Raw genomic sequence first — 24,310 nt, forward strand, 5'->3', positions numbered from 1 at the left:
GGTTTGATATGTACCAGAATCGTGTTCCTGTATTTTCAAAGAGGGTAATTCTTTGAAAAGTGGCCCTGGGAGTGGGTAATTAATTGGACGTACAGCTGATGGTAAATTAGAATACTCTGACGTTTTCACTACAAAATTAACAATGACTTGGTGTTATCTTTAGGCTGTAGCCAAATCATAGATATTTAGAAATAGAAATTTAGAAAGTGATCCGTTCATCCACATTCGCAAACTCTCAATGCACTCCTGGCACATGATGGGAGGGACCCATGATTTATCTTGATCATCAGGTTTTATTTTAAAATACTATTTACCATGTATACAAACAAGAACTCGGACTACAAGTCGGAATGTTCTGCACTCTATTAAAGCGACACACAGCTGTATCATAAGCATGAATGAACTAGTCTAGACAGTATAACAGACTAGTATGCACCTATCGCTGGTCTCTAAAGGCATCATTCATGAGGGGTCAGTCGGAGGGGTTATATCAAGCAATAGGAGAGAAGTTGTACTTCGTATGTTCCACGTTCAATGACTCGAACAGTGGTCACATTCAAATAAGGTGTAGAAAAAAATCTTGACGTGATAGAATAAAACTAACTACAGTTATGAAGTCAGCATGCCTATTTAGCTCTAAAACAGCTCAAAAATTAAACTCAACAGAAATTGTGTTACAAACTGTTCCCAAGCGGTACAGGTCAGTTCTACGCCAACGTTTCGACGCCAACGGTTCGACGCCAGCGTTTCGACGCGTGGTCAGTTCGACGCCATACTTTTCGTATTTTTATTTATTTTTAGAATAAGTTTGCATCATCATTCAAATAAATTTGTCATCATCATTTGGTGTTTCAGACCCCACATTATGGGAATTTATAGATGGTCTCAGGCGTGTTCAAAAATCAATTGATCAATGTTATGAACAATTTGTACGTGGAGATGAACCGCCGCCCAAGCGGAATAAGTATCTGCGAGCTGATATGAGAATTAAAGTAATATTTGAATATTTTGAATTGAATATTTTGAAATTCGAGAAATAATGGAATACCTGAAAGGTGTGGCGCATAATTTTGCAATGGATTAGTATAATAACAGTTCTATGATGTAATCTTATTTATCTCTAATCTTATTTATGTGTGATCTTATTTATCTGTAATCTTATTTATCTGTAATCTTATTTATCTGTAATCTTATTTATCTGTAATGTTATTTATCTGTAATCTTATTTATCTGTAATTATATTTGTCTGCAATATAATATAACTACTTTGTAACCGTATGTTTACTTACCATTTGTGTATTTTGCCTTTTTGATGCTGTTTTGTGAAATAAATAAAGAAAAAAAAAACCCTCCCTCATGTCCCGGGGCCTTGACGTTAGCGAGGGGGCTTCTCACTAATCTGGGACACAAACACAAATCTAGAGCACTTTCACACATATACACACATATATTTATTTCAAATATGCATGCAAACAATCGCTAATTCAATAAATAAAAATCAGTCATATTACTTATTAAAACTATTGACTATTATTGACTATGACTTAATAAAAATCTGTCCTATTACTTCATATTTATTCTAAAAATAAATAAAAATACGAAAAAAATATGGCGTCGAACTGCCCCTGCGTCGAAACGTACGGCGTCGAACTGTTGGCGTCGAACCGTCGGCGTCGAAACGACCTGCTTCGGTTCCCAAGTGTCATGAGCAGCCACAATGCGCTGTTATTTTCCTTGTTAAAATTTGAATACGAGTTATAGGGGCCCACCAACGGCCGAACTGTAAAGTCGCTGAATACTGGTAGCTCGGTCTAGGGCCCGAATCCCAGGGAAAGTGCTGGCTGCATTTCTCATGCGTACCGTGTATATGGGTCAGTTTCTCCCAGAAAATCCTCCCCTTAGGCATCCCTTCTCTTAGAAAGATAGCCCTCGTGCGCTTTACCGCAAATACATAAACCAACGTTGTGTTACATTCTTTGTCTTCGTTTTTGTTTAGAAATGCAGACAATCCTTCTTCCAATCAAGTATACAAGGAAAAATTATTCCCCTAAAAATACGCCCTTTCTTTTGCTCGTTTTCACACTGATTCTAAATGGCATTACAAGCATCTATTATTTGCATATGAGGCTACATTTCATATCCTACTTATCATAATATTTTCATATCCTACTCTCTAATTATTATGCAAAATTTACGACGATAATCTGTTTTCTTCATGGGGTAATTTTATATGTCAACCGTGTATTATTTAATTTAAATTTAAATAATATTAAATATTTTTATTTAATTTAAATAATACCATTCTCAAAAATTATATCGTGTTACACAGGAATGAAATATTTGGTAGGTAAAATTCGAATGGAACTAATGTAAACGTACCATTAGATGTTCTATAAAAAGACCAACTTCAGCACCTATTACTCGTATATTTGCAACTGCTTGTTCGTACCTCAGCTCTTTATCGTCTGACCAGTCCACGATATACACATTGAAGTATTTTCCCTTCAAAATGGCATTCTTCATTTTCTGAGAAATAGAGCATTTATTAAATGGCACTCATTGAATCAATACTGTAACACTATAGTTTCTAATAATAACTATTTCTATTTCAAGTTATTTATATTTGAATGAATAGATTAATATTATCCAATTTTAGAAAAATTTTAGAAAAATTGGACCCATTAAAACCAAAACACAGTTGGAACACAACTGGCAGCCCGAATTTTAAATGTTGAATTTGTTTTCTGCGTCATAGTTTGTAAAACGTTATTGAATTTTTAATTAAAACTTAACCCTTTCAAAACGAGCAGTGGTAACACTCTACGGAATAAAACATTTTTATCTCCCGCGCACGAGACTGTCCATTCAAAATTCTAAAGGTACGCTGTTTTTAAATATTTTTACCTCATAAAGGCGTTATCCTAAATGCTCTCGAAACATGTATATGTGTGTAAATGAAAAAAAAAATCCCTTTGGGCGTAAAATAAATTCTGAAGGCATTAATTTTTTTTCTTTTTCGCGTTTTTCCAAAATTTGGTTTAGATTTTTTTTAATTAATGTTTTAATGGTTTTTTACCCATATCGTTGTTTAAAGAACAAACTGAAACTCTCGAAATTTGAATGTCTGCATCGGATAAACAGAAAAACATTTTTTAATTAACATGAGATATTTAACATATTTTCCGACTTTTTGACAAAATCGCTAGATTATGTCGACTTAGCCTAAAAGAATTATTGAAAGTAAAGGAATGATTGATCGTTGTTGAAAAAGATCGTGCAGTTGGATAATTTAAGTGATAATGTATGACTGACGTTAAGAAAAGAAAATAAAAATATTTGAATAAGTTTTTATAAAATAAGCTCTTACGTATGACACATAAGCTAAATAAGGAACTAAAGGAAGGTATAATTTATATTGTTACAAATTTTTTATTTGGATAGCTAAATTTAGTAGAAATACAATTAAATTTGTTTTAATTCCCAGTGCAATATAGTTCGTGATAAATTTTATGAGAAAGCTGCGCCGAAAAAGTAAAAATATAAAGTGCAATGTTAAATGCACGTGCTGTATAAATGTAGCACGTGCATTTAACATTGAATAAATGGATATCTCTTTTATTTGTATTGAATTTGATCAAATGTAATTCACTACTTTATTTGCTGTAACTGTTATTATATCCTCTTGTTGGATTCCAGAAATCTCGAAAAGCAAAGAAATTACTAAAACTCTCTCGCGACGGATTAAAAGCTTTAAAAAGCCAAAGAGAGACATCTCAGCTATAGTGTTTAGTTAGCTTATGTTGTGGTCGATCGGATTAGCTTTATCTTTGTATTACATTGTATTTTAACATTTTTTGTAACATTTTTAGTAAATAATATTTCTTGTGACAAGAATAAATTTTATTAACCTATTATTGGACTTGTGCATTCAATCTATTTCGAACCCGTAGGCACGCAACAATATATTTAAATGGGGACCAATAAATAATGCACTAAAGGAAGGTATATTTTATGATATATTTTAATGGGAACTAGAAATAAAATAATTGTTTTTACTATATTTCTGTACAATTTTATATAACGAAGAATAAAAGTGAAGACACCTAAATAACGAAATACATCAATTGAATTCAATTTACAAAAGAATAAATTATTATGTTCATTAATTTATCAAGAATGTCCCGTGATATTATTAATCGTGGAAGAAAACTGAAGATAAATGTTTTAAAGTATATTACATATTTAATTGCTTGTTTCCATTTAACTATACGGTAAATTATTTTCTTTATTTCCTTAATTATTTTACGAGTTTAAACAAAAAGCTTATTTTATAAATCATTATTTCAATTTTCTAACTTTTCTTATTTATTTATTTATTTATTTATCTATATTTTTCTACGGAATTCGCAGCAAAATTTCTTTTATCGTATCAATACCCTCAAACGATGACTTTGAAATAGAAAATTTCAGTCCAGAACTAAAAAATGTCAGACGGGGCTACAACAGATAAATAGAGGAATCTATATTTTTTCAGTATGTGGCCAACAGTTTGCGAAGAATCAGAACACTCTGACGTGGCACATTATCACGTCACAGTGCATATCACATGATATACACGATTTCTCTTGCAACAATCCTGGTTATATTCAGAGACCTGCTCGAAAGGTACACTATATACATTCATATAACAATTCTTGTCGCAGTTGCTGGAAAATCAGGATGCATAACACGGTAATAGTGGAAGTAAACAATCAGTATAACTTTAATTTTATACTGACTTTAATGTAGTGTTTTCGATCTTGCTTCACGTTTCGAGTGGTATTTATTTAATTTTTGAATAAATCGGGCAAGGAACAGCATTTTGTGAATAAATCGGAAAGCGAGGTGCTGTAACGTCAACTAATCTTACAAAACTGCTTGAATTTATCCTTATGATGCAGCAACGTGTATACCTAGCTGTTAAATGACAATCACGAAGCACAAAATCTCCGACTTCATCAACGTGATGCATGTTAATTGACGTGGATACCAAAGTTCGGTTCATACTCGACGCACTCTCTGCCTTCCTTGAGTAGAATATAATTCTAAATAACCTTTTTTGTTGATAAAGTATTGTTTTCAAAAGTCTTCTGAAATATTTGATACGTTTTGTAGCAGAAATTATGCTGTGAAACAAAATTTAAAGCATGTTCTTTGATCAGTTACATCCATTAATTTGGGAATTTGTTTAAGCAAACTATTTTATTCATTAAAAACAAAATTTACGTGCGAGTGATGCAGCAATGAAGTATGGATTGCTGTGACATGTCGCTGAAAATCGTAACAAAATTTGGAAACTTTTTGCAGTTAATATCTTGGACATGCAATAAATAATTTTTTAAAGGTTTTGATCACAGTAGTACATTGCAATATATGATCTTGATATCGTAATATAGTATTGCAGTACTGAAGATATGCCACAGATTTAAGCTTTTGGTTTTAAGCATTCTAAATAGTAATATATAAGCAAGACAAACAATTATGATTTAATATTTTTATCCTTTTTTTTTTTTTTTTTTTTTTTTTTTTACAGAGAAAATATATAAGCTGGAATTCTTTAAATCTTCATTTTGGCTCCTTGCGATTAGGAGATATTTTGCCTTTATACCTTAATTACCCTGAGTTATAAAAGGATTCTCAAGAGCTTCTAATAAGACCATCACAAATTAGAAATATTATGATCCCCCAGAGAGATTAATTTCATCAGGTGAGTGCAAAGTTTTCAACACTACATTTAAACACCTCTATTAGGGTATTTGAGGAAAGGGAATAAAACACCTTGGCAGGGGTACATAGCGAAACACCTAGTTGCTCTATAAAACGAATTCATACTTCATTCTACATGGCTCCTGACAAGATACGTTCTTAACATTGCATGTTAGACCTACCAACGACCGAGCGGTAAAGCCGCAGAGCGCTGGTAGTTCCGTCCGAGATTCGAATCCTGGTGAACGGGCTGGCTGCATGGCCGTTTTTGTGGTTTTCCATATGTTTAACGTGTATACGACCCAATTTGCTTTAGAAAGTCCTCCATGGAGGCATCTCTTTCTTCAGGCAGGCCTTCGAGTACTTTGCCATAATCGAGTAAATCGAAACAAACCAAGACATTACTTGTTATTACTTTTCTACTTTGGAAATTCTGCTTCATAAGATCCAAGAAAGACCGATAAAGCTTGTAGAAGACCACATTAGTAAAAGTACGGTGTCGCCCAACCGGTAGAAGGATTAACGTCGCTGACTGCCGTACTGACGGGCCTGGGTTCGAATCCCGGAGAAGGCATGGATATTTGTAAATGTATAGTGTCGGTGCGGCATGGCGGCACTCTAAATATGCGGCAAGCCTCTCGTGTGGTTTGGTAGAAGGAGAGAGGGGTGGTAGACTCTCGGTCCCGTCTCCTTGGGATGCTCTCCATCAAAACTTTGAGAGGAATTGAGCCAAATCGCACAGTCACCGCTCAAGGGTTCAAGGGTGTTTCCAACGACAGGCGTAATCTTGCGCTCTTTGTCACTAGGAATTTCGTGGGCTTGGGCTGATTACGTCAGACAAGTGATCATAAGCAACAAGAAGTACAGTGAGAGAATGATTCTCTAAATTTTAGAAAATGAGCTTTCCCCCTACAGGACAAGCAAAGAAGTGGAAGACTTCAAGAATTTGAAAACGATGAGCTGGAAGCGCTACTTGCAGAAGATCCGGTCCAAATAATCAAGGAATTGGGTGAGAAGCTTGGAATGGACCATTCATCAATTGTTAGAAATCTGCAGCATCTAGAAAGTAGACAAGTGGATTCCATACCGAGCTTAAAGAATGTAATCTTGAGAGTCGTCTGAACACTTATGTGTGACTTCTTGCTCGTCAAAATGAAAGTTTTTTCCTGCGGAAAATCCGTAGCGAGAGTTTGGGTGTGCTATGATAATTCTAAGCGTAAAACATGATGGTAAGTTATTTCTGTCACTAAAACGAATATTCATGACCAAAAGGTTTTGCTGTGCATCTGTTGAAATGTTAAGGGCATGCTTTATTATGAATTACTGTAATATGAATGTGAGTGAAAAAATCGCGAAAAAGCCACCTTTTACTGCTTAAAGAAAGGTAATATTGTTGCATGATAGCGCTCGTCCATATGTCGCTTTGTCAATAAAAGGAACAATTTTCAACTTAGTCTATGACGTTCTTCCATATATCACATATTCATCTCATCTCAGTCCTTCAGATTATCATATTTTTAGGTCCCTACAACTCGTACATTTTGGCCAGCGCTTAGCAGATATGGATAGCATCAAAAATAGCATTGATAAACACATCACATCTAAGCCACAGGTATTCTTTGAGCAGAGAATACAAAACCTACCTGATTTATCAGCTATCATGATAGAGAGTAAGGGAAAATACTTTGAGGAATAATATTATATTTCGTTGAGTTGAAAGGTAATGTTATTCTCAATGAAAAACGCTGGAAACTTTTGCACATACCTGATGTTATATAAACAATTCCCATGAGAGGAAACTCCCTCCGAACAGGCATCAAAAGAATTTAAATAACTAATTAAGTACTGGATGATTTTCAGAGTAGTTTACTTACCAATGGCCATTCTGAATTTCTTTCAAAATAATCACGAAAGATAAATAACGTTTTACTATACCTCAGACGAAGATTATTATGAACAGTCCAAGAGGAATTAAAAGGTCTATTACTAATTTTCTGCGGAATATCTTTTTTTAATGGGCTGAAAAAGCGGAACTCTGTGTTAACATCTTCTCTACTTTGTGGTTTTACACTAAATATTCTTTCCAATGGAGGATAATCAAAAGGACAGCCGGTACTGAAAATCCCCAGTTCTCCCAAGTCAACAATACTTTGGTTCTTCATATCATGTTCAGGACAAACAACTGAAAAATAAACATAATTAAACAAAATGTCAAAATACAATAAAATTTGTGTCATTTAGAATTTTATTTATATTATACCTATGCAAATGTTGTACTCAGAAACGTGATTTGAAATGTTAATTTTTTTTAATTTAGAAAAGTTAGAAATTTAGGAGGCAGATATTTTGAGGAGATTATGATTCATATAAGGAGTTTTTAAAATTTTTGTTTTAAATGAACAGAATTAGGTATCCATTAATATTGCAAAAACTGAGTATATACCAAAGGAAATTTACATGATAATTAAACATGGAAAAGAAATAGACACTGCAAACCAAAAGTTAAGGAACAAATAAAATTCTTGCCGAAGCATTCAAACCCTATTTTAAAAAGGAAAATAGTTTTAGAAACACCAGATTCGGCGTTGTTAATTCTAGAATTTAAGTTTTAAAGGCGTAGGACTCGTGTACCATCGTTTGGATTTCGCAAATTCTTAGCATATATATTGTCGCAAATTTTTAGAAAATATTTGTTATCTGAAATGTTGTTAACAATGTTACAGAGCTCGACTCTTTAGTTAACATTTTCCCTTGTGAGACTGCTAATTGGATTATCGCCGAATCCCTTAAGATGCTATAACTCAGACGAAAGTTTCACCTACTAAAACTACCTTTCATTAAATGGTATTAAAACAACTTGTATCTTTCACAGGTATCTTAAAACTACCTTTCATTAACTATTTGACTACGTTTCATTAAAAGCTTTCAACTTAACGAATGCACGGCTTGTGGTTGCAGATTACTCTTCGCACCTTGAGGGATTGCAGATAGCAAAAAATGAAAGTTAAGACTGAAATTAATTTGAGTTTAAAGATACACAGATGTAACAGACCTAGCATGCTTTGTCTCTATTCTAAACTAATTATACGAGCAACTAGGTTAATAAAAGTTTAAGGCAAGTTTAAAATAATTCATAAAACTGGATAAAGACGTAAACAACGATCAAGGTTGCTCTAAAAGCTTTCTTTCTAACTGGTAAGACCCGCCTAACGCTAGAGGACGCTGAGAGCGCCATTGAGAGGGTGCTGAGATTCGATGCAGTTGCTCGATGGAAGATGTGACGCAGTTGTGAGATTCTGAGATTGAGATATTATTATATTTAATTAAATCAATTTATATTTTATTGATTGGTGATTATTGAATTTGATTTATTGATATGAGATGTGATATGTTTTGCTGAACCACCACACTTTCGACAAACTTGGATTACCAATGAATCTGAAAACCACCGATGCGCATTTGATGTATCTACGCCAAGAACCAGGTAAGAGAATCTTTATTGAATTATTGAAACTGAATTATACCTGGATAGAAATTAAATATGGCTGAAAATCTGCCAAAGTTGAAGAAGAAACGCAGTTCCGTGCGTTCGATGTTGACGAAATTAGTTAACAAAATAGAAGTTGCTATCAACAACGAAAACGAAACAGTTGATCAGTTGGAAGCATTTTTTGGAACAATTAATCGGAAAATAAACTGATTTAAATTCTTTAAATGATGAAATTGAAAATCTTTTGAGCGTTGAGACAACATCTGAAGATATACAAGCTTCAGAAGAAATAAAAGAAAAAATAATTTTTTGAAAATCGAAACTTCATTCTAAAATAAAGAAATTGAATTCTGATTCTATCCAAGTTGATACAGTTTCACAAAACATTCAGTTGATTAATAATGAAACTGAAAATATAAATGTAAAATTGCCTAAATTACATATTAGTAAATATTATGGTAATTATTCTGGTTGGTTAGATTTTTACAATTTATTTGAAAGTTCTGTTCATAACAATCCTAAATTAAGCAAATTTGATAAATTTAATTATTTGAAATTCTATCTCGGTGGTACCGCGGCATTATGTATTAGTGGATTTGCCTTAAGTGATGAAAATTATGATAAAGCACTTGATTTATTGAAAGAAAGGTTCGGAAATAAAAACATTTTGATTAACACTCATTTGAACGTTTTGCTGAATTTAACTCCGGTTAAAAATCCTAACGATGTTATAAGTTTACGAAATTTATATGATAATGCTGAAACGCAGATCAGAAGCTTAAATTCTTTAGGAATTACAAGTGAATCATATGAAAATCTATTGACACCAATTTTAATGAAATTAATTCCTTCAGAATTCGTTTTAGAATTTAATCACATTCAAGGCGACAAAGAATTTGACTTAAAAACTCTTTTGCAATTCATTAATAAAGAAATTAGAAGCCGCGAGAGATCCTTTCCAATAACTAATTATAAATCATCGAATCAATGAGTGCACTTATGTTCCTCGCAAGAGAAAATAAAAAATAAAAATTCTACTTCCGTTAGACATAACTCTTCAAGACTTCCGCATAAGAGGTAGAATTCTTTCCCCTCCACACACTCATGAATTCCTGGCGTCAGTGGAAAATGTGATGTGTTTATTTTGTAGCAAAGGTCATAAATCAGAATCATGCTCTACATTTAATGCAAATGAACGGAGAGATATATTGAAGAAACGAGGTCAATGTTTTCGTTGTTTGACCCCAAACCATCGAGTGAAAGAATGTTTGAAAAAAGGATTTGTGTCCCACCTGCAGGAAACCTCACCATATTTCAATTTGTTTTCGAAATCAAAATAATCCACACATTATTTCTCCAAAAGGAAAAACCGATAGTGTCGTATCGGCGAATATCATGTCGGAAAAAAAGAATAGTATGTTACAAACATGTTCAACCTTAATTGATAATGGAAAAGAGTAGGAAATTGTTAGAATTTTCCTGGACAATGGATCACACTGCTCTTTTGTTTTATCAGCTATTTCCAAAAGATTTAACTTTCCAATTGTTAGAAAAGAAAGCCTTTCCATTTGCACATTTGGTGCTAAGGAAACGGAAACAAAATCATTTAATGTAGTTAAACTTAAATTAAAGAATAGAGATGATCCAAATTTATGCACAGAAATTGAAGCACTGGAGACAGACCATATTTCGGGTACACATTTACCGACTCCGGAAAAAATATTGAGAAACAATTTAGATGTTTAAAAAATGTACAACTAGCGGACTGTTATGAATTTAACAATAAAGAAATATCAATACTACTAGATTACTATTATGATATTGTCACTGGTCGAATTACACGCCTAAGCAAAACCCTCGTTGCAGTTGAAACAATATTTGGATGGTGTTTGCAAGGCCGAAACACGAAATTAAATGAAACGTTTGCAATGAGTGTTGTGGTAAACGAATCTAATATTTCCGATCAACTCAAGGAATTTTGGGGTTTAGAGAATTTGGGTATCGAGGCAGAAGTAGCTGAAATAGAACCCACTGAGAAAGAAATAATGAGTGAATTTGAATCCGGAATTACATATCAAAATAAGCGATACAAAGTGAAACTGTCCTAGAAACCAAATATGAAGACATTATTAGAAAATAACCAGCAGATAGCAATGAAAAGATTTTTGAGATTGAAATCATCTTTTAAAAATTATTTTGTGAATATAACACTGTTCTAAAGAATTATCTTTCAGAAAATATTATTGAACCTGTCCCAGTTGATGAAGTAAATTTACGGCAAAATACATTTTATCTACCTCATCGAGCTGTAATACGTACGGATAAGACTACAAGCAAATTACGCATTGTGTTTGATGCTTCGGCGCATGCAAAAGGTCAATTATCTTTGAACGATTGCTTATACACAGGACTTAATTTTATGCCTAACCTATTTCTTCTTTTGATCAGATTTAGAACGAATCCGATAGCATTTGTTGCAGATATTCAGATGGCTTTTCTCCAGATTGAAATAGATGAAAATGAACGAAACTAAACCAGATTCTTCTGGGAAGACGATACAGGAACTGATGATGAAAACAAGAAATTGGAAATTTTTCGGATGACAAGGGTGTGTTATTTGAGGTGAGATCTAGCCCGTTCCTCCTTGCAGCCACAATCAAAAATCACTTGAAAGGGTACGTAGATATATTTCCTCTGAATTCTAAGCATCTTAATGAGTCATAGTACGTCGACGATTTTATTTGTGGGCAAATCACTGTTCAACAGGCTTTAAAGACTTGTAAAGAGAGTGTAGACATTCTAAAGGAGGCAAGCATGGACCTTCGAAAGTGGAGAACCAATTCTCCTGAGCTAAGTAAAGAATTAAAGAATTTAAACTTCTTTAATTCCTTACTTACTGGATTATTTTGAATGTAGATCAGGGTGAAGAGTCTTTAGATACAAACTAATAGCTTCAAAAGTATTGGGAATTGGTTGGGATGAACAAATTGACACGTTTTATTTCGATACCAGAAATCTGGAAACATTTCTTTTAAAAAGAACTAACACAAAAAGGCATTTACTACAAGCAGTAGGTCGACTTTTCGATCCAGTAGGTTTTATAGAACCGTATACTATTAGAGTTAAGTACTTGATACAAGAAATTTGGTGTTTAGGATTAGACTGGGATGAAAAATTGCCCAAACAGTTAGAAGTTGCTTGGAATAAATGGTGCGATGAGATCCAAGAAGTAAAGGAAATAATTATTCCCCGATATTATTTTCAAAATTCTTTGCCCAGTCATGAAATCACTATTCAATTATACTGTTTTTCAGATGCATCTAAGAAAGCTTATGATACTGTTGCGTACTTACGCATAGAATTAAAGAGTGGAAATAGGTTTGTAGCATCAAAGAGCAGGGTAGCTCCGTTAAAAACCCTTTCGATTCCTAGATTGGAACTCATGGGTGCACTTTTGTCTTCAAGATTGAGCAATAAAATTGCAACTGCACTAAGTATTCCAGTTACTCGATATTTTTGGACGGATTCCTCAATAACTTATTACTGGATCAAAGGTGATCCAAATAGACATAAGGTGTTCGTGAAGAATAGAGTAAAAGAAATACAAAAATACAGCAATCCAGAAGAATGGCATCATTGTATAGGAAAGAATTATCCCGCCGATTTGATTTCTAGGGGTTTATCCTTAAGCGAGCTTAAGAATAATCAGCTCTGGTGGCATGGACCCTGTTGGTTGACAATGAATAATACAGCATGGCCGTCCTTCTTAGAATCAATGGAAGAAAGCGAAGTAGATGTCGATAAGTTAGAGTTTAAGAAGTCAGTTGTTGTAAATGCAACTGTTGAAAATAGCCAAAATGAAAACGATTTGATCACAAGATATTCCTCATTCAGTAAATTAATTAGGATAACTGCTTTATGTTTGTTATCTATAAATAACTGTAAAGCAAACCCAGAGTTGAGAAAAGACTTCATATGTGCTTCTGAGTTAAGACATGCTACTGAAGTTTTAGTAAAACTCATACAGTCAACTGAATTTCAAAGGGAAAAAAGTGCTTGAAAAACGGACAATCTATTCCAAAAAATAGTAAAATATCATCTCTGAACGTATTTCTTGACAAAAATGAGGTACTGAGAGTAGGAGTAAGACTGGAGTATTCTGAGTTTTCTGAATTTCAGAAACACCAGATACTCTTGCCAAAGGCTCACCATTTCACTAACTTAGTTATTATCATAGAAAATCCTTACATTATGGGGTACAGACTACATTATCTTTAATAAGACAGTCATATTGGATACCGTCTGGTCAAAATCGAGTAAGAAGAGTAATAAATAAGTGCATCACTTGCTTTAGAACGAAGAATCAAACGGTAAGCCAGATGATGGGTAATATACCTAGGGACAGAGTCGTATCTTCTAGACCGTTTGAGAAGGTCGGATTAGATTTCGCAAGACCTATAATCACGAAACCTAATTTGAAAAGGTTAAAGGTGATTTTAACGTCTTATATTGCATTATTTATCTGTTTTCGCACTGAAGCAGTGCTGCGAGAAATATTCTTAAGGCATATAATGATATTTGCAAATCTAACCCAATTCAAGGATTTAGTGCAGAAGAAGACATCCAATGGAAATTTATCCCACCAGCTTCTCACTTTGGCGGACTGTGGGAAGCAAACATAAAATCAGTGAAACGGATTTTGTTAAGGGTAGCAAAATCAGCTATCATGAATTTTGAAGAGTTTACTTTAGTTACTCAGATAGAAGCAGTTCTGAATTCCCGTAAATTATCACCACTTTCTTCCGATACGAATGACTTACAGCCTTTAACTCCGGGACATTTTTTAACATGAAGTGCTATGTTATCATTTTCTGAACTACATACTGCTTCGGATTCTTTCTTTTCATACCAGGTGGGAACTACTTCAGAGACTCCAAACTAAATTCTGGAAGAGGTGGATTTCCGAGTATCTAAATCAACTACAGAATCGTGCCAAATGGAGCAGTTCGCAGCCAAACATGCAGATTGGTCAACTAGTACTGCTGAAGAACTCCAACTCCAATCCTTTGCATTGGCCACTAGGTCGCATCCAACAAGTGTATCCTGGTGCTGATGGTCTGGTTAGAGAAGTTGAAGTTAAAACTTCTACAGGTGTTCTTCGGCGAGCCATCAACAAAATTATTTCTCTACCATTTAAAGACTGAATGAACTTGAAAAACTTTTATTTTATATTTAATAGTTTACCAATTTAACATTTAGTTTAGTGTAATTTTAGTGACTTTAAATTTATTTGAATATCTGGAAATTGAAATGTAAACTCCATGTAAGTTTAAACGGTGAGAATGGTAAGATCCGCCTATCGCCTAACGCTAGAGGGCGCTGAGAGCGCCATTGAGAGTGTTCTGAGATTCGATGCAGATGCTCGATGGAAGGTGTGACGCAGTTGTGAGATTCTGAGATTGAGATATTATTATATTTAATTAAATCAATTTATATTTTATTGATTGGTGATTATTGAATTTGATTTATCGATATGAAATGTGATACTTTGTTTTGCTGAACCACCACACTTTCGACAAGCTTGGATTACCACTGAACCTTAAAACCACCTATGCGCACTAACCTTCAAAAGTTTGCCCTCATATACACGAACAGTACAACTTCAATTATCTCAACTCCGACTATCTGAATCGCTGATTATCCGAAACGCTTTGAGAATTTAAGAAAAAAATTAAGATGGAAACATACTGCGATTCTCAAAATAAATTTGAAACTTCAATCGCACAATTTTTCTAATAAATCGCAAAATCTTTTGAAAATTCCTGGATGTTCAGAAATTAGTGCTCAGGATATAGCAGAAGGGATGGTGTGTGATTCATCAAACCCTAGGTTCAAATTCTAAATGATGATGAACTTATTGAAAGCGTGAGAGAAGAAAGTGTTGAGGAAGTAGGTGACCTTTATGTCGAAGTTGAAGCAGACATGGGGACCATCAGGCTAGTGAAGCGTTTTCCGGCCTTTAAACCCGCTTTGGAATGGATGGAGTGTCAGCCCGAAGGTGACTATATGCAACTTCTCACTGGCAAGCGGATGCGCGACTTGGCTGCCCGAAAACTGATGAAGACAGTCAGACAGCTTATGTTGACCGAGATTTCAACAAGCAATGATTTTCAGAACTTGTAAATATTGTGCAGTCCGCTATATAACGTGTACATAAAAGTGTTGCCTTTTCATTTGAATTAATTAAAAACCTCTTTTCTTTAAAGTAGTTTTTTCCCATTTTCAACATACAGTGCATACAACAATTAATTAAAGTGTACGTAAACCCTTTCTTCAGAAAATATCCAATTATCCGAATTTTTGACTATCCGAATGCTGTCCGGTCCCAATTGATTCGGATAACTAGCGTTCTACTGTATATATTTTGCATCGCAGAGAAAGCTGACGAAAAGGAGAAATATTAATATAAAATAAATAATGAGCTAATCAACATAACATTTACAAGCTGGTGAACAACTGACTGGTTAAAAATGAACTTGCTACGAACGGGATGAGTAAGAATGAATGAAATGTATTCATTAACGAATACATTTCGCTCATTCTTAACGAGTTGCAATATAGACAATTCGCCTAGAGATCAAAATTTCTTCTGATGATCGCTTTGTGAATTTGCACAAGTCTGTCTATCTAGCTCGAAATCGTTTAACAGATATGGGAAGATACATATGCGCTTTAGCTGTGAGATTAATTTAAGTTTCGGGATTGATTCCTAGGAAACATTTTTTCAGTATTCAATACATTGATTTACATATGCAATTCAGCGATGTATGGCAAGAGAGAAGTTTTATGGGATAGAAAATAGCAGAACTCAATATTATTGTGACATAAATCGAAGTATTGTCTGCATGATCACTAATCTCATTTTATGATTTCAAGAACGAAAGGTAAGTGAAGCAATACAACTGTTATTCTTCTAAGTGACTCCCTGTTTCCGTTCCGGGTTCTCTTGGGGTGAAATCTTTCTTTTGGGGGTTGTATTCTTGCATTAAAAATTTCCTCCATGATGATATAAAATAACCGCTCATTTTTCCGAAATAAGTTTGAGCTCAATGGATGTTACCGGTGAGAAAACGTTTTGTGACGTGATGCATCAAGGAATGCCCATGTCGAATAATGCGGTGTTTAACATTTATTCCAATCGAACGTGATTTTATCTGAAAATTTCTTAGATAAACAAGCAAATCTGTCCCAATACATTTTTTATCGCCTAAAGGCAATAAGCTGATAGACATTAATAAGAGGATGTCGCTATTATATAGTAGAAACAACGTTCACGAAAAATGTCCATATGTGAAATGCAAAATTTCTTTCAAGATCATATGTACCCGTATAACACCTGTCTGCTAGTACGCATTCGTCATAAGGTCTTCACTGACAAAAGAGACCGGGCCGTCCTCCAATCTATCCAGTCTGTTAGCATCCTTAGCGAAGTGTAATAATAGAAATGGATTTGTGGTCCTTTAAAATAAAGCTCTTGCGCTTTTGACGTGATACAACAAAGCATGCCCATAATACTGTGTTTAATATTTCTTCCAATCCAACGTCGTTTTAACTGCAAAAATCTTCGATAAACCGGCAATCTGCCTGTAAGGATTATGTTAATTTTATTAACAGTTAAATTTTGAGATAAAATTCTTTCCTGTCAAATTCTTAACTTCAACTTACTACTTCCGGCCAGAGCGTCGTTTCAGATTCACGTCTGAATACATAACGAGGAGAAGCGGAATTTAACCGCGAAGTTCTAATTGCTGAGTTAGAGAGAATCAGAGTTTCTGATTAGCGCGCGTTCGCCTTTTTTGTCTACTCTCTCTCAAAGCTGTTATTACGCTCGACCGTATCCAGACCCTTGATAGCTTCGCAGTCAATTAGCGTTAAGGGGCCCACTCGGTTAGAATCTTGATAGCTTCGGCTATATCTCTTTAGTTTAGATTAGTTTTAGTTTATTTCTTAGCTTCTTAAGTTCAAGCCCAAGTGCCGGCTTTTATTGTACACTCCGAGACGGATTTCTGTTAAATTGTATCTGAATAATAAAGGATTATTTACCCTTCCATCTTGTTGTTTCTTGTTGCACGAACTCAAGCGATTATTCGCTTATCAATTCTTAAGGTTCTTTCTCTTTCAACTATAAATTAGCATTTACAAAGTGCATGCCGGTAATACACTTTTTATCGCCTAAAAGATATAAGATCATCGGGTATTTTAAGAGGATGCCACCATTATGGGAGAAATTGCGTTTACGGTAAATGTTAATGGGTAGAACAGACGTTTCTTTCAAAGTTATACGTACCGTTTTTAGCACCAGTCTCCAAACTCCCTAGCAAAATATAAACGTTTGAATAGATTTGTGTACTGTTATGACGTTTAAGTGCTTTAACTATCAAAAGCGGTGAATTCGAAATCAGAGAGAAAAACAATTTATAGTACTTATGAGCTAAAATTTGAATCGTACAATGTCCTTAATTAATTATGTTTTTAACATATCCATCGGTTGTTAAATTTTATTTTTTTATTTCTAATCTAATTTAATATTCTCTACCACATGAAAAGATGATAAAAAGAGAAAAATAGTATGAATTACCTGATTTACAGAAACGTATTTTTTATTTGCCTCCTTTTTCTGTCTTTACATGATAAATGTTCTCTTCAAGTTTATTTACAAAATAAAAATTATAATTATTAATTATGGCAGCGCTTCAACAAATAGTTATTTTTATTCTAACATAACTACAGTTTCTTCACTGTTTGGTGTATGTCTTTTTGATTTTATTTTATTTCCCATTTCTTCAACATATGATTGAATTCTTTTATGTTTTACTTCTTCTGCAATTTCTAAGTCTGTTCATATGTAGTAAATTTATCTTTAGCTTTTAAATGAAATTCAAAATTAAAGTCACTTGTTATACTCTGTTTTAAAAGTTCTCGGAAAATGACAGCAGGTATGTGAAATCATACTTCTTCTCATTTCTTCAGAAGAAATACATGAAGTAATGTCATACACAGACAACGTAGTTCATATTATAATGCAAACGGAATAAATCTATTCTAACTTCTGTGTATAAGCCTGTCTTTCCTTGGGACACAACCCTTGGACAGAGGTTGAGACTTTTAAGAAAAGAAAAGCCTCCGTTCACATGTCAAAGGCTTATTATACTTCTTCAGGAAGGACAATGTTTATGAGAGCGAGTAAAGTTTTCTCTCCTGAAAATACTGAAAGTGTACACATGGTCGTATACATGCCGCGCTAGTGACTTCCTACTGAAGACCTCCAGTAGACTTGTAAGGATTATCTTAATTTTATTAACAGTTAAATTTCCTTTCCTGTCAAATTTTTAGCTTCAACTTACTACTTCCGGCCAGAACGTAGTTTTGGAATTTGCTGAATATTTAATGAGAAGGAGCGGTATTTAAACCACGAAGTTACTTACTGAGACAGAGAGAGAATCAGAGTTTCTGAACTACGCGCGCCTGCCTTTTTGACCGCTCTCTCTCTCAAAGCTGTTTCTATGCTCGGCCGTACTCAGGCCCTTGCTAAGCTTCGTAGTAAAATAAGTCAAGGGGCCAACTTTAATTGAACCTTGATAGCTTTGGCTATACTTATTTAGTTAATCTTAGTTTTAATTTAATTCTTAGTCTTTTAAGTTCAAGTCCAAAGCGCGGGCTTTACTTGTACACTCCCAGGCGGAGTTTTGTTAAATCTTATCGAAATAATAAAGGGTTAGTTACCCTTCTCTCTTGTTGTTTCCTGTCATCGAACTCTAGCGATTATTCGCTTATCAGTTCTTAGGTTCCTCACTTCCAACATAGAATTCCAAAGTGAGGTACCTTACAGACTTATTGAACGATGTGACCAAACGCAGGTGACCAGTACTGTCACTAGTATGGAGGAATCACGTTTATTATCACGCTGTTAATTGATCGTATTCAGGGAAAATTTCGACTTGATGGCTAGAATTATATCGACGGGGCATCTCTATCCCAAAGTCTTGTTCTTTTCTTTTTATTTTCAGAGTTACATTTTTTCGTTAAAATGTCTTTCCATATCCTCGTATTGGTTTTAGAAATCTCACGATACTCCTTAATAGCGCTTTAACTATTTCATCTTTTTTTTTCATTGGTGTGGTGAAAAAAAAAAAAAAAAAAAAAAAAAAAAGAATACTCTTCGTATCTATCCTTCCTTGAAATAGCACATTATGCGTACAACGAGGGCTTAAATTTAGACGGTGATCGGCTGAACTACTTCTTAGCTTCTGAGTGGAATAATAATTTCAGCCGGAGCTCTAAACAAAATGAGGTACGATAATTTATTTTTTATTTAACTATTTATAATTATTTTAATTATGTATTAAATTTATCTTTATCTCTTTATTAGCCCAAAGGGCGTTAGTCCAGAAGGGCTATTAATTTCGTTTTGGCATTTTGCGTCCATTCACTTTTCAAACTGTTGCCACCAAATATTACAGCCCTGTATTATATTTAAAGAAATCAAAATGAAGAATCTGCATAAATGTCTGTATGTTTCTCGCATTTTGATAAATTAATGGTACCTAGAGCAATCAAATTTTAAATAATTTAATCCTCCACCGAATATGGGCATCTGGGAGCCCTAATGTGCAATTTGTTTTATTATCTATTTCATATTTTGTCAGACATTAAAGAATTTTTGAGTAACAAACTTAACGATTTTAAAGCGAGGAATGGCAACAGTGTACGGGAAAAAATACATTTTTATCTCCAGCTTGCGAGACTGTGTATCGGAAATTCTAAAGATATACTCCATTTTAAAATTGTTTTGCAATACTGCTGTTCAGTTGAATTAAATGGTTTAAGTGCGACGAACATCATATTCAGTAAATATGGGTAACACACAAAACGTTGAAAAAACGCCGCTTTCAGCTTAATGTAAAATCTGAAAGCTTTCATATTTTCTTTTTCTTTTGTTACTTTAATTTTGGTTTCATTATTTAATTATTTTAATTTCTAGTTATTTTATTTATTTTATCCTCTTTTTCCTGACAGTCTTCCATAGGCTTCCGGCACTTCTAATTTTAGAAATTAATTTTAAAATTAATTTTAATTTTAAAATTACTAATTTAGAAAATTAGTAATTTTAGAATTAGTAATTTTAGAAATTATTAATTTAGAAATTACTAATCAGAATATGGTTCCCAGGTAACTGAGTAGGTGCATATGCTGATTGATTTCTTCGAAATTGAATAGGTAATTAAGTACTATATTTCAAAACAGAAATTCCTCACAAGCATTTTTTGGGAAGGTTTTAAATAGACGATATTTAAAGTCTATGATGCAAAATATTTGCAACTTAAAAGTAATCGATAAAATTCGTCAAAGTATTTGCTTTCAAAATTCAAATTAAAACATAGAAATGAATTTGATTCGGAAATAACTGAAACATATTTCTTAAAATAATTAATTACTTAAATCTTGAATTTTTGTCAGAAATTTAAAATGTGTTATTAAGAAAGTGAAACATCATCATAAGATATTATCAAATTTATAAAAGTATTCGAATAGTTCTGTGGGCATAATTAAAGAAAAACACCGAGCTTGATTATTTGTAAGGCATTAAACAATTTTGAAATAAATATTAATCAAGGGCTTAGTTATCCTAAAAAGTGCTTTGTAAAGCTTAAAATTTACGAAATTTTAATTTAAGAGCAAAAAATTGCTCCAAAAAAGATGAATTTATTTATATAGTAGCTGCTTTATATTTAAATTGAACTAAATATGCTAATGTATTTAACTTTTGTTCATAATCGTTTCTTCGCATTTACTTTAAAATAACTACTTATTTCAGTCTCTCAAAAACGAAGGCTATAAAACCTCATATAAATTTATATATGTTTTAGAAATTGTGCATTATAAAATATACCATGCTTTTTTTATTTGGCACCTGAATATAAAAACAATCTAATAGTTTCATATAAATTTAAATTATAGACTCCATTTGACTGCACTGGAAAGTCTAATGCGGTAAAAACATTTAATACTTACAGGAGAAAATGTTATTTATTGCATAAAATGTTATTTAATTTTAACAACTTATATTTTTCTTCATTTACTTTTTTTAAGCACAAATGATATTTTTGTTCCATAAATTCAGTTCTTTAACGCAAATAACTTAGCCTTTATATTAAAAAAAATTCGAAACATTTAGTTACTTAATGAGTTTTTAAAATCTATTTCAGAATATTTCACGTGTGAAATAAAATAATTCGAAATTCTTCGTAAAATGGTTAAATTAAACTGTTATAACACTAACTAAATGAAAAAAATTTATAAAAAATAACGCTGCATTATATTTTAGACTGAACAAAATCAATAAGAATTGAAGATAAACTGTTAATGGTACTGACAAATATTCGTTTGAAAATTAAATAATCAAAAATGAGGATTATTACGACATTTTAAGACACATAATAATTTAAAAGAGAGAGGAGAAAGAGATATTGCACATAAATGAATAAATTTCTAAATTAACCAAAGTTTGAATCAAACTGGATGGCGGTAAAATAATATGTGCAGAAAGAAAAGTGAAAGAACTTATAAATATATTACTTATATACTACTACTAAAATTATAACTTCTATTTAGACTTGAAAAATAAACTGTTTTGGGCAGTTTAAGCACTTAAAAACATTTGAATATTTTAATTTACTTGGAACTTATTGTATAAGCTCTCATCTAATAATTATTATTAATTTAAACGTATAAGACTACATAGGATGAATTTCAAATTTGAATAATTAATTTTACTTATTAATTTTACTTAAGATAAGTATTTCGCTATACCTGTCACCGAGTCGTCCCTTGCTTCTCCATTACTAGTACTTATCATAACCAGCAGAATTCCCAGTATTGACACAACCATAATTTAAGATCTTGCTCTGTTCAAGTTGTGAGAGAAATTGATACGAAAGAGTTTTTATCGCATATAAAAAAGGCTTAACTAACGCGGGAGTGAAGTCTGTTTCTTATGTTTTCAAACGAATAGAGTATAAATGTGCTTGTTTCCAATAGGACTGTTCAGATTCTAGAAAGATCATTCAGAACTTGAAGTCTAACAAAAATGTTACCAGCTGTTGATCAGCTTAGCGATCAATATATGTCCTTCTTTTTCATTTTTTATTTGAACAAAACAGTGAAATATATGATGCAATACCACTTAATAACAAGAACATAACACTTTCTCCTTTGTTTTGAAAGGAAAATGTTAACATAACAAAAATACGTTTTTTTTTTTCATGTATCTGCTGTTGAGTTAAAGTTTACGTAAATACAAAACTTCAATCAGAAAAGTTATGAAATGATGGAACTTCGACGGAAAATATCAACATTTATAGATGCATATATAAAAGTATTTGTTGTTCAATGTAATTATGTTAAAATAATCTCACTAATGAAATTATATTAAAAGTATGTATTATATATGTTTTAAAAATGGTCCGAAAAATTCTAATTACCGTATTTGCCAGCGTATAAGACGCACGTTTTCTCTTTGAAAATCGGTCTGAAAAACGGAGGTGCGTCTTATACGTCAATGCTGTTTGAGTTAGCATTTCGCAAGTTTTTGAATGGGTCAAAGCTTCATGGCATGCTGGGTAAACAGAGACAGTGGTTAAATCATTTAAGAAGTGTGGCATTAGTAATGCACTGGACGGTACAGAGGACACTTTGTTGCATGAGGACTCAGATGCTGATTTAGACGAAGTTTCACGAGACTCCTCACTTAGCTCTGGAGATGAGTGCTTGGATTTGACGAAGAAGATTTAAAAGATATTCTTTCCCAGATATTGGAGATTTGCAGAAAGTAATACTTCTTATTTGTATTACTTTATATTTAAAATACTGCAAAGTCATTATACTGATCAGTAATGAAGTCTTATCTTTCATAAATGTGTGTGCGTCTTATACCCGGCAAACACGGTACATAAAACTTAATTAAAATTCTAATTAATTTCTACTTTGCGTTTCTTAATTAAAGAAAGAATGATAGCTCTACTGGTTTAAATTACCTTAAATACTACTGAAGGTTTAGTTTAATAATTTTTGATTTCAAGCCTAAGGAATTGGCACAATATCTTGTATTAAACCATTTGTTCTTCTATAAATTTGGAATTATTCTATCTAATATTTTGTAAAAAATTTAGAATTCTTATACACCTATATTACAAATTAGCTACAAATTCTGTGCACATAATAAACATCTCAAAGCATCGTTTATTCGCAGTTTTCAATTAACAGTAGAATAAAATTTCAATGTATTACTTATAATTACGATGCCAGTATCCATTATCACTGCATTCACTACCTTTAATTTCTCAGTTTAAACAATCAATAAACTTAATAAAAAAATGGTTAAGTGATTATTTTAAGGTATTTTTAAGATCTTACCAAAGATTCTATAACAAAACATTCAAAAAAAAGTAAAATCAAAGAAAACTGCAATTGTAAAGAAAAATAATTCTATAAATAAAACAAAAAACTGATTTGAATAAGCATTTTTTTAGTGTAATTGCCTATTCAGCATTGGGCATTCCAGAGGTCAGAAGTGGTGGCCATTTTACTGAGGAGGCATCTAACAAGCGGCCACCTTTGCCTCTTATTGAAAAGGACGAACTGTTATAACCATGGCTTCTCCGAGATTCGAACCCCGGTCCTTACGTACCTAGCCACTATACCTGTTGTGCGGGTTTTAGAAAATGTATGAAAATTTAAAATTTCGTGAGAAAGGGCAGATTGAATTGGATTATATTAAAGCCCACCAGAAATATCTGTGTAACGGAAAGAATACATTCTCAGATGAAATGGCTCATATTCATGTTAAATACACAAAACGCCTACATAGCCATCCAGTTCACTAAGATTTAAAACCGGGTGGAACTATCAGATTTTATCATTGAGTTTCGAAATGAATTTTCATAGATTTCTACTATTTAGAATGCTTGTGAATTTTTTTCTGCAATTTTGAAATTACTAAATTTTTAACAGGGTACG

General features: G+C 32.9%; 1 protein-coding gene across 1 annotated transcript in view; it reads right to left on the reverse strand.

Moving 5' to 3' along the window:
- The window catches only part of LOC118181540 (pancreatic triacylglycerol lipase-like), a 45,128-nt gene extending 22,818 nt beyond the window's left edge, over window positions 1–22,310 (reverse strand). Inside the window, exons 1-3 of the mRNA XM_035350710.2 lie at window positions 22,106–22,310; window positions 7,620–7,927; window positions 2,380–2,526 (exon numbers count right to left, since the gene is read on the reverse strand). Of these exons, the coding sequence (XP_035206601.1) occupies window positions 2,380–2,526; window positions 7,620–7,927; window positions 22,106–22,184 (534 nt within the window). The 5' untranslated portion in view covers window positions 22,185–22,310. The remainder of the gene's footprint in view (window positions 1–2,379; window positions 2,527–7,619; window positions 7,928–22,105) is intronic.
- Window positions 22,311–24,310: the final 2,000 nt, after the last annotated feature.

Source organism: Stegodyphus dumicola, chromosome 2 (genome assembly GCF_044657685.1).
Source record: "Stegodyphus dumicola isolate Sdum_Otavi_A_Nest chromosome 2, ASM4465768v1".
NCBI lineage: Eukaryota > Metazoa > Arthropoda > Arachnida > Araneae > Eresidae > Stegodyphus > Stegodyphus dumicola.